We start from the raw sequence: 16785 nt of genomic DNA, 5'->3' as shown, positions 1-16785 counted from the left end.
GCCAAAGTCCCTAGCTTGGGACAATCCTTCATTTGGTATGGTCCCTTGCACACGAAGCATCCTCCTTTGGGCACGAAAGCCTTTTTCTTTTCTTCGTACTCTTTCTTTGAAGAGTATTTTCCTTCCTTCTTGGTTGAGAAACTCTTTCTCTTGTCTCCCCCACCTTTAGTAGAACTAGGCTTGGAGAATGACTTGAGTTTAGAGTCTCCCCTATGATACTCACTGAGTGATTCGGCCACCACGATGGCCTCATCGACATCCTTAACATTCCTTCTTTGTAGTTCTTGCTTTGCCCAAGGTTGGAGTCCATCAATGAAGAAGAACAATGCATCCTCTGATGCTAAGTTGGGGATTTGAAGCGTGAGAGTAGTGAACTCCTTTACGTAGTCGCTAATCGTACTCTTGTGCTTCAACTCCCTCAACTTCTTCCTTGCTTCATAAACCACATTCTCAGGGAAGAATTGTCTTTTCAACTCCCTTTTGAAATCTTCCCATGTGGCTATGTTGCAAGTACCCTTTTCCATATCTACGCACTTTCTCCTCCACCACAAAGTAGCATTATCAGAAAGGTAGAGAGCTGTAGTGCATACCTTTATTGCTTCTTTGACCACCCCTTGACCTTCGAAGTACCTCTCCATTTGCCATAGGAAGTTCTCCACCTCGCGAGCGTCCCTTACGCCCTTGAACTCCTTTGGCTTGGGGAGATCAATCTTTGTCATCTCCCTTATAATAGTTGGTCGAGATTTTGCCTCCTCAAACTTCCTCAAATAGCTTTAAGGAATTCTCAAGCTTCTCTTCGATTTGGAGCATGCTTTCTTTGAAAGCATCTAGTTCTCCTAACACGTGAGCCTCGAGGGTCTCCTTATCATGTTCTATCCTTTGGAAACGCTCATCCATAGAGGACAGAACATTCTCCAACACAGAAACTCTCTCTTCTAGGAATTTAGAATCCTTACCTCTAGGTTCACTTGAAGAACGGACCTTCTTGTCTCCCCATTGAGAAGGAATAGCATTCCTTCCCCTTTGAGACTCAATATGCTCCATAGTGATACTAGAAGCCATACCCACAAATCACTTGTGCTCCCTCTCGAACCTTGCTCGGATACCAAATTGTCACGGCCTTGGACACACTCCAACGCTACCGTTCCGGCACTCGGACTTACTCAACCTCTTGAGCTAAGACCAAGTCAGCCTAACCCTCAATACTTAGCAAGAAAGCTAAGAATACAAGAGAACACAAGAGAAAGGAAGCTTTGGTGGAAGAACACTTTATTGCTCAAGTGTGGTTACAAATGATTCACACACACCCAAACTCTAACTCTCACCCCTATTTATAGCCATCCACCTCCTCAATGGATGGTTAGGATTAAATCTAATCAACGGTCCAGATTAATCATTCAGAACCTTTTTTACAAATATCTATCCTACCACAACTCTCTAAATGTTTCTAGATTATTCCATATCACTCTTTATACTTCTATATACATCTACACTCTTCTAGAATACTCTATGATCTTCCAGAGTCTTCTAGAACCTTCTAGGGTATTCCGGGATCTTCTAGGACATTCTAGAACGTTCCGAAACCATATAGAGTATTCTCAAATACTTCAGAAAACTATACAAACATTGTTAAATCTAACCTTCTAAAATTTACCGTGACAGGGAGCAATACGTCCCTATTAAATAAATGGATAGAGAATTTAGGTGTTAAAAAACACACTTTTTGTTAACAAGGCAAGGAACAATCTATACCTATCAAATTATTATCTGACATGAGGGCAACTAACAACCATATGAGATTGTTTCGTTAAGAGATAATAAATATATTCATAAGAGTCTGGATGTACAATGAAATGAATTGTTATGGGTCGAAATATCATTTTGCATCATTAGGAGGTGGGGTTTTGTTCAAATAACTATTGAAAACAGGATATGCTAAATATTAAAATGTAAACAAAGTTATTCTGATTTAAGTAAATATGTTTAATTAATGATTTTATAATAGGTTAAATTACATTATCAGTTTTTATAAGTTATGGATTCTGTAATAGATAATTCTGTCTCTATGGAGGTTGACGGTAAAAATTTAACACAAATCCAAAAAATGAAAAGAGATATGAAGCTATAGAAGATATTATTTTGGAATGTAAAAAAAAAAAAAGCGGGCAGTCTCGGCCCATTTTATAGCGAGTTTTGGCGAGACGGGCCTGGCCGAGCCGCTTTGTCACCCCTAGAGATATATAATAAGATTATATTTGTTTTCTCTTAGAATTAAGGGGATTATAACCTTGTTTACAATCTTACATGCCAAATCCATTTAAGGTCTTATGGTATAACTCTTTTTTGATAATCCAAAAGTACTTTGAAAATTATCTCAATATATTCGAATTCCTAATACAAAAGAGAAATGTTACTAATACACAATACTAACAAAATATATTTACTCCCACTCAACTGGTATGTAGTCATCAACCACGTTTATCTCAAAAGACTATATGAGATAATAATTTAATAAAATATAAATTACTGATAGAATTTTTTTAGTCTAAAGATAAAATTATTTAATTATCTCAAATTTTTTTGGATATCAATAGTCTCATCAACGTTGCTATTGAAAAACAATTTCTTATATCCATCTACTATAACTCAAGATCTAATATATTATTAATATCGTTATATTCCTAAATGAATCTTTTCATAAAACTGAAAGAAAAGTCTCCTTTCAATTCTACATTTTTTAGTAGAACGCTTTACAATAAAACATACTTTATATTTCCATATTACTTGTTTAGTTTATTTGGTTTTAAATACCAATTGCTTAATACATTCACATAATTAATGAAAAAAGTCCCAAATGTTATTATTTTTGATGAACTTAAACTTTTCACTCATACCATCAATACATATATCTCACCTAAAATGAGATAATTTTCTTTAGTAAAATACTAAATGACATTTGTTCTTGAGGTATTAAATTTATCTTTAAGATAATATATTGATTATCTTTCCCTCACAAATTCAATATCCTCAAATAACTATCAACTTTTTTTCGCTAAAAAATATTTTAATAGTGGAATAAAAAAATAAGTACTCTCCATGGTGCAAGATTAAGCAAAAAATTTAAAACTTTATCAAAAATTTAAATTGTAATTCTCAATGTTCTTTTTTAGAGTGATTTTGTAACAAATTAAAGTATAAGTAGTCATACTTCACTTAAATGAAATAGAACTAAGATATTATTAAAATAATTAGTAGTTAAAGTAAATTCTATGGTGTAAAAAAAAAAATTTGTACACCTATAGATTTGTGTTGTTTCAATAAATAATTGACAAGTGTCCGTGAAAGAAGAAGAGTAAGATACAATTTTACAGGACCTTCTCTTTATTACACGTGAAAATTTTAATAGTTAGGCTGATTAATTATATTTAAGATGATTAATTATTTTAATATGATAGTGGGCTTTGTATACTGATTTTTTTCGTATTTGGATTATTTTACAAAGAAAAATACAAAATAAAGATTTGAGTTTATGAGTTTATAAGTTTATAATACTATGCATACTATTTATTCATTTAATACGTAATATTCATTATTATTGCAGTGAAAAATAAAAGTGAATCTTTATTTTTTTATTGATATTGTTAATTGTTAAGTGTATTTTTTATTACATAATATATATTTTTATATTTTTTTGTTTATTTAAAATTGCATAATAAAAAATTACACTTTATCATATTTATTAAAAAAATGACAAATTTATTTCCTAAGTACAATTATTATTCTTACTAGTGATCTTTCTATGATAATTAACTCCCATATTTTTTAATTTTCATAAAAATTATTTAGAGTGGGTTGATTTTATTAATTATTCTCTTAAAAAGAGTAATTTTTATTATCTTGGATTTTATAAATTTGGAAAGAAAAAGATGAAAACTAATTTTGATTAACTACAATTCGTTTAACTTTATTGTAAAATAAATTTAAAGAATCAATTTCCCTCTCAAACAAATTATAGAAAAAAAATGATTGTACTACTATTATATTCAAAAAACATAAAATTTATCTTTATTATTAAAAAAATAAAATTATTCTTTTATAAAATACTTGTATATATATATATTTTTAAGATATTATTTTGTTCTTATATATTTTTTAGTTAAGAATAAAATTAAAATTAACTCATATAAATATGTACTAATGGATATATGTTTCATTAAATTAAAATTTTGATAAAAAAATTGAAAAAATGTGCTTTATGTAAACCCCGCTAAAATCGGTAAATAATTAGTCAATTATTTGAACTTTAATTAGGAAAATTAAAAATGAAAAACTAATATCAAAATAGGATAGAGCTCGGCAAAACAAAAATTTTGACACCAATTTTAAAGAATTTGGCCCAAAATTAGGCCGAACCGGTCGAACAGGACCCGTATTGGGCCCAAACCCAACTTAATTCCCCTTAATCAAATGAATACAGCTCATTCTTCTCCTCCATTTGGCCTGAAAAACACGCTGGGAAGCAGCATGAAGGGTGAGAGCATGTAGCACTTCCAAAACCCTCACTCAAATTTGATTTCTCAATAACTTTTGATCCGGAGCTCCGATTGACGAACCGTTTACGACCACGCGTTCACCACGACGAGCTCTACGAAAGCCATGGAACAACTTAGTAGGTATCTCATTAATTTCTTCTCAACCAGCTTCCCCCAATTTCGAAAATTCATGAACAATTATGTTGAAAATTGTTCAATTTTAGTGTTATAGGTTCGATTTAGCTTGCGAAGCTTATCGGGCTTGAGTTGCTACGCGTATGGGTATGGTAAGGACATCCTAACCCTAGCTCAATCTTGTATTTATAATGGAAAAACTGAAATTGGAACATATATATGTATTAGGTGTAGATTAAGTGGGTATATATGCATTGGAATTGAATTGGAAGTACTTGGAGGCTTATTGGTGGTCAAGACTTGTTTTGGGCTGTTTTGATTGAGCTTGGAGGGGCTGTGTTTTGCTTGTGAGGCTGCCTTGGGTGGAATAACGTGATCGGCCAATGTATGGTTTAGGTTTCGTGCGTTTAACATGTAAGGTTTTGTGAAAACTTAGGCTAGAGTACTATAGGATAAGTTGAAATGGATAAATGAGTTAAATGTTTAGTATTTGTGATGTTGATGAATAAATTGATATGGTGCATGTGTTGAGTAATTGATATTGGGAGTTAAAATGTATGTATGTATACATGCTAGTATGATGGTGTTGAATGAAGGGTTTATGATTGTGGTAAAGTAATGGTATGGTTAAGATAGTGAATGATGTTTATTTGGATTGGTTGGTATTATTATGATGAATAATGTTGTGCTAATGGTTGAGGATTTCCATAATGATGATAAAATGTGGAATTGGATTAATGGGTTGGTTGTGAACAAAATGTGTAAAGTTAGGGAAATATAATAGGATTGAGCTAAGAATGCAAAATGGTTGTATAATGGTGAAGGGTAAATTATGTTGATGATTTTGAGATATTGAGCATGAATGTGACTGGTCTTTAAAAGGGGAATGTGAGTTTTGGTAAAAATGGGGTTTGGTATATTTTTGCAAAAAGTGAATTTTTATGAACTTTGGTCGTCCATAACTTGCTCCACAAATTTTGGATGAAGAGGAGATTTGTTCTAAATTGAAGAAGGTTTTAAAAGCTTGAAAACGATATAAAGTTTGCGGAAAACTGAGTTTTGTAGAGGAAATTATGGACGCCAGAAAATTGGTGCGAAAAACTGAATTTTTGTAAGTTGCAACAGAACCAGGTTTTCTGGTGTGCCTACGCAAAAAGCCGTGCGCACGCACCCAATAGAAGTGAAAATCCACCTGTGCGCACACACGCACGTACACATGGTGTTTTCTATAAAGTGTGCATACGCACGCCCCCGTGTGCACGCACACACCAAAATGGGCCTTCTGTTGGTGGTGCTAGCACAGGCGAGGCGCTTGCACACCCAGTGATGTGTGCGCACGCACGTACTCGTGTGCACGCACACGTTCTGCTTTCTTGTTGAGCTGTGCGCATGTACAGGTGTGTGCGTACGCACACGCCCTGTTTTCCAGCACCTTTGTTTTTCTATTTTAAACATGATTTTAAACTCTAAAACCCCTAATTTTGCCCTGTTAATCCTAGAATCTACTAGTAAGCTTAGTAAATAGCAGAAATTAGGATTTTAAGGTAACTTAGGAATGAAGAAAGAGGTAAATGTGATGAGTTATGTGAAAAGGAAGTGGTTATTGAATGAAGTAATGATGCCATGGCTTGATAAATGACTAAACAATGATTATGAACATTAAATGGTTTATGAATGATGATATCTGAGATACGAGTTTTCCTGGGTAACAGAACCGTGGCTCATCACCACGTGTTCCAGGTTGAATCTCGATACTCTGTTGACCCTACGTCGTAAGGGTGACCGGGCACGTATAAATTTCCGGGTATGGATAGCCCCCATTGAGTGATTTATGAATGAATGTTTGAATGATGAATGATTATGTAATCTATGCATAGACTCATGGGGATGCGCGACGGGAGACAGTCTAAGGTTTTTGGACTTGTCGGGTTGGCTAGATAACTGACAGATGGGCCCCACCAACCATAGGACAGGCATGCATCATGTGCATTTGTTTGTTTTGATTGCTATGCATTACCTGGGTTAGCCTAACTGTATGTATACAACTTGCTACCTGCTATACTTACTACTTGCACTATCTGCCTATTACTTGTGCGTGAATTTGTCTGGTTGCTTGTCTTTGCTAAAGTATGGATGATAGGGGAACGGAGGAAGGGTGAGATGATTTGATGTTAGGTTAGGTTTAAGATTGAAAGAGTTTAGGCAGGTTTAGTATAACTACCCCTATTTATGCCTTCTGTTTAGAAACTAAGTTTTACAATTGTATGACGGAGTTCTAGGATTGCCTCTAGCATTCCCAAGACCTTACTTATTATACGCATGGCACCTTTACCATGCTGAGAACCTCCAGTTCTCATTCCATACTGTGTTGTTGTTTTCAGATGCAAGTCGAGAGGCTCCTCGCTAGGCATCTGGATTTCCTGAAGCCGAGTAATCTGGGATATTTTGGGTTTTCTGTTTACTTATATATATGTATATATGTACTTAGCTTGCTCTTCAAGATACTTGATTTTTTTGTTCCACCTAGAGGTTGCAGGAGAGTTATGGATTTGTTTCTGTATTTTGGGATATTCGGGATACTTATGTATATATATATGTAAATATTTTTCGGCCAGTCTTGGCTTCGCAGGTTGGGTCAGGAGCTAGTTTCACTGTATTTTTGGCACTCTTGTTACTCTTTTACTTTTCCTACCCTCAACTCTTAAGTTTCTTAGCACTTAAGTAATTCCATTTTCTCGAGCATTGCGCTTTTTATCTTGCGATTTTGTTTTACCCACTTTTCAAGGCTCCTAGTTTATTATCTTCTTTCTACTATTATAAGTATGTATTTTATTTTAGAGGTCGTAGCGCCTCGCCAACTCTGTTTTACATCCTAGATGTAAAGCTCTGCGTGGTAGGGTATTACATTATGGTATCAGAGCAGTTCGTTCCTATAGAGCCTGAGGGATGGACTAGCTATGCTTCTGGGCATACTCTAAGTGTCTATACATACTATTTAAGGTATCTAACTGATATAAGTGGCATGAATGCTAATGAGCATGCATTTAGAATTGTGAAACACTAGACTCGCGATATTGAGACTGATCACCTTGATATCACTTATTTGGTGCGAACAGGAACCAAATGGCGTCTCGTGAGCACGGTCGTGGGAGTAATCGAGGTCGAGGATGGAGAGCTAATGAGGTGACCATACCGGTAGGTAGTTTGACCGAGATCGTAACCACAATGATGAGTGTTGTTGCTGCCATTGGTGTTGTTGCTGCTGCGACCATCCGAGTGATGGATGGGGTGGAACCACAAGCTGGAACCGGCAACGAAGGTGATAATGAATATGAAGGTGGACATAATATTCCGAATATTGGGGTACCAGTGGGTTATCCGGAGCAAGTTAACACAGATCAGGCAACAGGAGAAAGTTCAAGGAGGAATGAGGTAGCAAGGAGTAATCGCCGGGAACCCTTCACAAAGAAAAAGGGAAATATTACACTTAGGAGCCAAAATTTCAAAAAGAATCGTTTTGTCGCTTCACATTCTCAACACCGGAACAATGACCAAAGGAACGACAACCGTTCGGACCCAAATTCAGAAGGGCAAACTAGTGCTCAACCGGGTGACTTAAGGTGCTCAAGATGCAAGAGGTACCATCTGAACAGAACATGCATGGCCGGATTAGGTGTATGTTACAAGTGCGGGAGGCCAGGGCATATGTCTTGGAATTGTTCATACAGAGAAAGCCGGGATGCAACCAAACCCGATTTTCAAACCCGATGTAATTATGAACCAACAGTTAAATTTTTAACTTCCTTGCTTACCATTGATATGTAATATTCCTTCATGACGCATGACGAGTTTCAGTAATCATGAGGTCCAAGTCGATGATTAGTCGAAAACTATTGGTTGTTGAGACGGAGTGATACTTAGCTAACTTAGAGGAGTGGTTAGGCTTTGGAAGGTTAAGGATTAAGTGACGTAGTGGAAGCAAGTTGGACCATATAGTGGAAGCAGGTTAGACCATATCTAAGGAATCAGGAGTGTTAAAGGCTACGCAGAGTTATTGTTCGGAATCCTGTGACGGTGAAACTTTGAGGAAGAGGAATAGAGCGAATTCAATGTTTAGCTATTAATTGTTAAAAGGTAAGTGAAGATGAAACCAGATCCCTATACAAGAGAGTTTCTAAGACAATTCTTGAAGGTGTGTCAGAACTTCCATTTTAGAGAGAAAGCGAGTTTGCGATGGGCTCAGTACCGGAAGCCGGATTAACTTCAATCGCACCACAAGCAAAGATATGGTTATAATCGGTAGAATTTAGGGTTTGGGTGGAAGGGAGTACTAGAAGAGGGAATCATCTGACCAACTATTTCTCGGTGAGAAGCACCGGACATGCTAGTGAAGAAAGAAGAGAACGACAGGAGGCTGTATGCAAGAGGGAAGGTGCTAACGAATCCTCGCGACTCGATCTAATCCTTCTTTGAAACTTACATTGAAATTCTATCTGGAGCTCTTCCTAATTGGCTTGATTACCTTTCTAACTTTACTCCTTATGCACATGAATTTTGTTTCGTCCAGGATGAGTATGAGCGTGTCTTGGTATAAATGCGTAATCCTTGAATCTTGTATGCTCGCTATGACTAAAATTGCCCTTATTCGCAAACCATGTTCTTCAAAATCAGCTGATACTTCTTTGACTCTGTACGCTCTGTTCTTTCTACCAAAGGTCTTTAATTTGAACTCTTTTCTTGAGATACACCTAGGTTCTTTTCCTTGTGCATTCCATCATTTCGGTATAATCTTGATTAACCGTATACAAGATTTTCTTTCTGACTTATTACGAATACCGTTTGTAGTGCTCATTCATTTTTCGAGCTTAATGTCCTTTTGAAAATTAACTCGAGCCCATATTAGTATCACGTATGAATTATAGCTGCAACTGTTGAGATGTTGATTCCTTAAGAGCAAGACTTTTGGACATGGAAGATGAAGTATGTAAGCGTGCGTCATCAAGAAGAGTTTTGGAGCTTTAAATTCTTGCCGACCACAAAGCCTATGATTAGTTTACCGCACTACAAATACACCGGTTACATGGAAACTCGAATATGAAGAGAGCTTTCGAACTCCAAGAGAAGGATTAACCCCAAATCCAATAATCAGGATACCCGAACTTATTTAACAACTCGGTATTAGTGCGATACATTACCAGAGAGGTCTAGGATACGTGTAAATACAAAATCGTGAAGTGGTAACTGACGCCCTGAGTAAGAAGTTTCTGGGGAAAAAGCTTGGATATAAATTTTGGAGGAAGGAAGGCTAGGTAAGTTGAAACTTTAAATTGGATACCAAGGGTATAGCTAAAGGAGTCAAACTAAATCTATTGCAATTTTAAAACATGGCAAAGACGAAATGCAAGAAGCGTAAGGAGACGATAAAGACCTACCGAGGATGTCGAAGTTTGGTAAACAAAAGGGAACTAAGAAAAGATTTATATGCCTAATGCCGAAATAGAGATCGTAGAGTCAAGGGCTTAAGGAGTGCAATAACGGTCATAAGAAGCTACCAAGAGAACCGAAGCCGGTTGAATTAAGAAGACACCATGAGCGGGTTATGTATCGAGATCAGAAGTTAGCGTGAGAAACTGTTGTCCGAAGCTACAAGAGAGGATTTTTGAAGTTACCTTAAGGTTTCTAAGACGTATCGCGAATCCAAGAAGATATTTTGAGCCACCAGAAGTGAAGGACGAAGTGACGATCTATGTGATTACATGTTCGACGCATGAGAAAGAAAAGAGAGACCACCAGAAGCCATGCGAAATGCTACAACCATCGAAAGTTTTGCATTAAAGGTAAAAGAGAATAACCATCGATTTCATAATGGATTGCCGACGACTAGGACAAAAGGTGATACTGTTAGGGAATCGTGGATCAAATGATCAAGTCCGTTTTGCCCATCAGAGCAAATTTCTTATTGGAGATATCAACGAGACTATACATCAGGGAGACGGTGAGACTCCACAGTATGTTAAACACCTTTGAATTAATCAAAAATTAGAATATGGAACATCTCAGTTCCTAAATTTGACAGCCAAGACAACGGCGAAAAAGTTACATAAATTTGAGTTAGGATTTTCACCAAGTAAGCCGACAAAAGAATTAGGCAGATTTAGGAAGAGGACTTCTCAAGTTAGAAGGAAGAAGATACCTATTTCTGAATATTACTTCAACGAACTAGAATTGGATGAGCAATCAAAAACTAAAAAGTAAAACCCCCGTTACATTGGGCTGTTGGAAATCCTTAAGGAAATGGAACCAGTGGTGTATAGGATCGCTTTACCACCACATCTATCAAACTTGCGTGACGTATTTCACATATCACAACTTCGTAAATACACTTTGATCCTAGTCATGACCTAGAGCTGGAATTAGTTCAAGTGAGAGAAGATCTAACGCTTCCAATAACTCCGGTTAGAATTGATGATACCAGCATTAAGCGTTTATGCGAGAAGAGGTTTCTTTGGTAAAAGTAACTTGGAGTCGGGTTGGTATTGAAGAACATACCTGGGAGCTTAAGTCAGAAATGCGGAAGAACACAGCTTAATTCCCCTTGATCAAATGAACACAGCTCATTATTCTCCCCCATTTGGCATGAAAAACACGCTGGGAAGCAGCATGAAGGGTGAGAGCATGTAGCACTTCCAAAACCCTCACTCAAATTTGATTTCTCAATAACTTTTGATCCGGAGCTCTGATTGACGAACCGTTTATGACCACGCGTTCACCACGACGAGCTCTACGAAACCCATTGAACAACTTAGTAGGTAACTGATGAGCGGATAATTTATACGCTTTTTGGCATTATTTTTAGTATGTTTTTAGTAGGATCTAGTCACTTTTAGGGATGTTTTCATTAATTTTTATGTTAAATTCACATTTTTGGACTTTACTATGAGTTTGTGTGTTTTTCTGTGATTTCAGGTATTTTCTGGCTGAAATTGAGGGACTTGAGCAAAAATCTGATTCAGAGGTTGAAGAAGGACTGCTGATGCTGTTGGATTCTGACCTCCTTGCACTCAAAGTGGATTTTCTGGAGCTACAGAACTCAAAATGGCGCGCTTCCAATTGAGTTGGAAAGTAGACATCCAGGGCTTTCCAGAAATATATAATAGTCCATACTTTGGCCAAGAATTGATGACGTAAACTGGCGTTCAACGCCAGCTCTCTACCCAAATCTGGCGTCCAGCGCCAGAAAAGGAGCCAAAACCAGAGTTGAACGCCCAAACTGGCACAAAAGCTGGTGTTCAACTCCAAGAGGGACCTCTACACGTGCAACACTCAGGCTCAGCCCAAGCACACACCAAGTAGGCCCAGGAAGTGGATTTATGCATCAATTACTTACCCATGTAAACCCTAGTAGCTAGTTTATTATAAATAGGACCTTTTACTATTGTATTAGGCATCTTTGATCAGTTGTATGCTATCTTAGATCATAATAGGGGGCTGGCCATCTCGGCCATGCCTGGACCTCTCACTTATGTATTTTCAACGGTAGAGTTTCTACACTCCATAGATTAAGGTGTGAAGCTCTGCTGTTCCTCAAAGATTAATGCAAAGTACTTCTGTTTTCTATTCAATTCATCTTATTTCGCTTCTAAGATATCCATTCGCACCCAAGAACGTGATGAAGGTGATGATTATGTGTGACGCTCATCATCCTTCTCCCTTATGAACGCGTGCCTGACAAACACTTCTGTTCTACATGAATTAAGCTAGAATGAGTATCTCTTAGATCTCCTAACCAGAATCTTCGTGGCATAAGCTAGAATGATGGCGGCATTCAAGAGAATCCGGAAAGTCTAAACCTTGTCTGTGGTATTCCGAGTAGGATTCAATGATTGAATGACTGTGACGAGCTCCTAACTCGCGATTGCAGGGCGTTAGTGACAGACGCAAAAGGATAGTAAATCCTATTCCAGCATGATCGAGAACCGACAGATGAATAGCCGTGCCGTGACAGGGTGCGTGAGCATATTATTCACTGAGAGGATAAGATGAAGCCATTGACAAGGGTGATGCCTCCAGACGATTAGCCGTGCCGTGACAGGGCATTGGATCATTTTCCCGAGAGATGACCGAAAGTAGCCATTGACAGTGGTGATGTATCACATAAAGCCAGCCATGGAAAGGAGTGAGACTGATTGGATGAAGATAGCAGGAAAGCAGAGGTTCAGAGGAATGAAAAGCATCTCCATTCGCTTATCTGAAATTCCTACCAATGATTTACATAAGTATCTCTATCCCTATTTTACTATATAATATTCGAAAACACCATTATCACTTTATATCTACCTGACTGAGATTTACAAGGTGACCATAGCTTGCTTCATACCAACAATCTCCGTGGGATTCGACCCTTACTCACGTAAGGTATTACTTGGACGACCCAGTGCACTTGCTGGTTAGCTGTATCGAAGTTGTGACGATTATGAATTAAGATCAGAGCACCAAGCTTTGAAGCCATTACCAGGATTTGTTCGAGCCTGGAGATCACAATTTCGTGCACCAAGTTTTTGGCGCCGTTGCCGGGGATTGTTTGAGTTTTCGGCAAGCTTTTGGTCCGGTAACATCAGTGCCAAGTTTGATCCGGCAACAACACCAAGTTTTTGGCGCCGTTGCCGGGGATTGTTTGAGTTTGGACAACTGACGGCTCATCTTGTTGCTCAGATTAGGTAATTTTCTTTTCGTTTTGTTTCAAAAAAAAACTTTCAAAAATATTTTCAAAAATCTCTCATCTGTTTTCGAAAAAAATAAAAATGTTTTCAAAAATTTTATTTAAGATTTTTAAGAATGAATTCTAGTGTTTCATGAAGCATGTGAAGCCTGGCTGGCTGTAAAGCCATGTCTAAATTCTTTTGGACTGAGGCTTCCAAACCATCAGAGGTAAGTTACATACTTGATAAATGATGAGCAGCAATTTGTTATCAAGAGCAATATACTCTGGTGTTACATGCTAAAGCTTGGCTGGCCATTGGTCATGTCTAGTGTTTTGGACCGGAGCTTTCATTGAAAGCTTGGCTGGCTAGTGAGCCATGTCTAATTCCTGGACTGAAGCTTTAGACTAAGAATGCAAGATTCCTGGAATTCATATTAAAAATTTTGGAATCCTTATTTTTCTTTTTCATATAATTTTCGAAAAAATCCAAAAAAAAATTAGAAAATCATAAAAATCAAAAATATTTTTGTGTTTCTTGTTTGAGTCTTGAGTCATATCATAAGTTTGGTGTCATTTGCATGTGCATCTTGCATTTTTCGAAAATTTCATGCATTCATAGTGTTCTTCATGATCTTCAAGTTGTTCTTGGTAAGTCTTCTTGTTTGATCTTGATGAATTTTTGTTTTGTGTCTTTTCATGTTTTTCATGTGCATTCTTGAATTCTTAGTGCGTAAGCATTAAAGAATTCTAAGTTTGGTGTCTTGCATGTTTTCTTTGCATTAAAAATTTTTTAAAATTGTGTCTTTGATGTTCATCTTGACATTCATAATGTTCTTGGTGTTCATCTTGATATTCATAGCATTCTTGCATTCATCACATGTTTTGATATAAAAATTTCATGCATTGCATCATTTTAGTGTTTTTCATAAAAATTCAAAAAATCAAAAAAATATCTTTCCCTTTTTCTCTCATCAAATTCGAAAATTTGAGTTGATTTTTTCAAAAATTTTTAAAATCAAGTTGTTTCTTATGAGTCAAATCAAATTTTCAATTTGAAAATCTTATCTTTCTCAAAATCTTTTTCAAAAAACCAAATCTTTTTCAAAATTCTTAGTTATTTTCGAAAATTCCAAAAATATTTTTCAAAAATCTTTTTCTTAGTTTTATATCAAGTTTTCGAAAATAACATAATCAATTAATGTTTTGATTCAAAAATTTGAAGTTTGTTACTTGCTTGTTAAGAAAGATTCAAACTTTAAGTTCTAGAATCATATCTTGTGATTTCTTATGAATCAAGTCATTAATTGTGATTTTAAAAATCAAATCTTTTTCAAAACTAATTTTATCATATCTTTTCAAAAATATCTTCTTATCTTATCTTTTTCAAAAATATCTTTTCAAAATATCTTTTCTAACTTCCTATCTTTTCAAAATTTGTTTCAACTAACTAACTAACTTTTTGTTTGTTTCTTAACTTTTTCAAAACCACCTAACTAACTCTCTCTCTCTCATTTTCGAAAATATCTCCCCTCTTTTTCAAAAATTTCTTTTTAATTAACTAATTATTTTTATTTTTTATTTTTGATTTAAAAAATTTTCGAAAATTACTAACATTTTTCAAAAACCATTTTCGAAAATCACTAACTCTTTTTCAAAATAATTTTCGAAAATTATCCCTCCCCCATCTCATTCTATTTATTCATTCATATCCTAACATCTCATCTCACCTCTCTTCCATCCTCACAATTGTGTTTCTTCCATTATATTACATTCTTTGTCTCCCCCTCTTCTTCCACTCACACAGGGATCCCTATACTGTGGTATAAAGGATCTCCATTATTATTATTATTTTTCTGTACCTTCTTCTTTGTCATATGAGCAGGAGAAAGGATAAGAACATTCTTGTGGAAGCAGATCCAGAACCTGAAAGGACTCTGAAGAGAAAATTAAGAGAAGCTAAATTACAACAATCCAGAGAAAACCTTTCAGAAATTTTCGAACAGGAAAAGGAGATGGCAGGCGAAAATAATAATAATGTAAGGAAGATGCTTGGTGACTTTACTGCACCTAATTCCAATTTACATGGAAGAAGCATCTCCATTCCTACCATTGGAGCAAACAACTTTGAGCTGAAACCTCAATTAGTTTCTCTGATGCAGCAGAACTGCAAGTTTCATGGACTTCCATCTGAAGATCCTTTTCAGTTCTTAACTGAATTCTTGCAGATATGTGATACTGTTAAGACTAATGGAGTAGATCCTGAAGTCTACAGGCTCATGCTTTTCCCTTTTGCTGTAAGAGACAGAGCTAGATTATGGTTGGATTCTCAACCCAAAGACAGCCTGAACTCTTGGGATAAGCTGGTCACGGCTTTCTTAGCCAAGTACTTTCCTCCTCAAAAGCTGAGCAAGCTTAGAGCTGATGTTCAAACCTTCAGACAAAAAGAAGGTGAATCCCTCTATGAAGCTTGGGAAAGATACAAACAGTTGACCAAAAAGTGTCCTTCTGACATGCTTTCAGAATGGACCATCCTAGATATATTCTATGATGGTTTATCTGAGCTATCAAAGATGTCACTGGACACTTCTGCAGGTGGATCCATTCACCTAAAGAAAACGCCTGCAGAAGCTCAAGAACTCATTGACATGGTTGCTAACAACCAGTTCATGTACACTTCTGAAAGAAATCCTGTGAATAATGGGACGCCTATGAAGAAGGGAGTTCTTGAAGTTGATACTCTGAATGCCATATTGGCTCAGAATAAAAGATTGACTCAGCAAGTCAATATGATCTCTCAGAGTCTGCATGGAATGCAAGCTGCATCCAACAGTACTCAAGAGGCTTCTTATGAAGAAGAAGCTTATGATCCTGAGAACCCTGCAATAGCAGAGGTAAATTACTTAGGTGAACCTTATGGAAACACCTATAACTCAACATGGAGAAATCATCCAAATTTCTCATGGAAGGATCAAAAGCCCCAACAAGGCTTTAATAATGGTGGAAGAAACAGGTTTAGCAATAGCAAGCCTTTCCCATCATTAACTCAGCAACAGACAGAGAACTCTGAACAAAATGCTTCTAATTTAGCAAATCTAGTCTCTGATCTATCTAAGGCCACTGTAAGTTTCATGAATGAAACAAGGTCTTCCATTAGAAATCTGGAAGCACAAGTGGGCCAGCTGAGTAAAAGGATCACTGAAATCCCTCCTAGTACTCTCCCAAGCAATACAGAAGAGAATCCAAAAGGAGAGTGCAAGGCCATTGACATAAGCGCCATGGCCGAACCTGTGAGGAGAGGAGAGGACGTGAATCCCAAGGAGGAAGACCTCCTGGGACATCCAGTGATCAATAAGGAGCTTCCCTCTGAGGAACCAAAGGACTCTGAGGCTCATCTAGAGACCATAGAGATTCCATTGA

At 36.6% G+C, this 16785-nt stretch overlaps 1 protein-coding gene and 1 non-coding gene across 2 annotated transcripts; one reads left to right on the top strand and one right to left on the bottom strand.

Annotated features, from left to right (window-relative positions):
* Nucleotides 1-7790: 7790 nt before the first annotated feature.
* Nucleotides 7791-8492, top strand: LOC148579165 (uncharacterized). Its single transcript, XM_088485846.1, has one exon. The coding sequence runs from the start codon at nucleotides 7791-7793 to the stop codon at nucleotides 8490-8492; it is 702 nt and encodes a 233-aa protein (XP_088341972.1).
* A 7284-nt stretch (nucleotides 8493-15776) lies between these two features.
* LOC148579164 (small nucleolar RNA R71) lies at nucleotides 15777-15884 on the bottom strand. The gene has a single exon (XR_015896405.1). It is a non-coding gene; the product is annotated as a small nucleolar RNA R71 (small nucleolar RNA).
* Between the last annotated feature and the right edge of the window lie 901 nt (nucleotides 15885-16785).

This window comes from Arachis ipaensis, chromosome B10, assembly GCF_059453495.1.
Source record: "Arachis ipaensis isolate K30076 ecotype BB chromosome B10, ASM5945349v1, whole genome shotgun sequence".
NCBI lineage: Eukaryota > Viridiplantae > Streptophyta > Magnoliopsida > Fabales > Fabaceae > Arachis > Arachis ipaensis.
Note: the sequence above shows the minus strand (reverse complement) of the source record. Positions and strands in the feature narration are given on the sequence as shown.

Excerpts from the sequence above, each read along its gene's own strand:
- LOC148579165 (XM_088485846.1), top strand. The coding sequence starts at position 7,791 with ATGGCGTCTCGTGAGCACGGTCGTGGGAGTAATCGAGGTCGAGGATGG.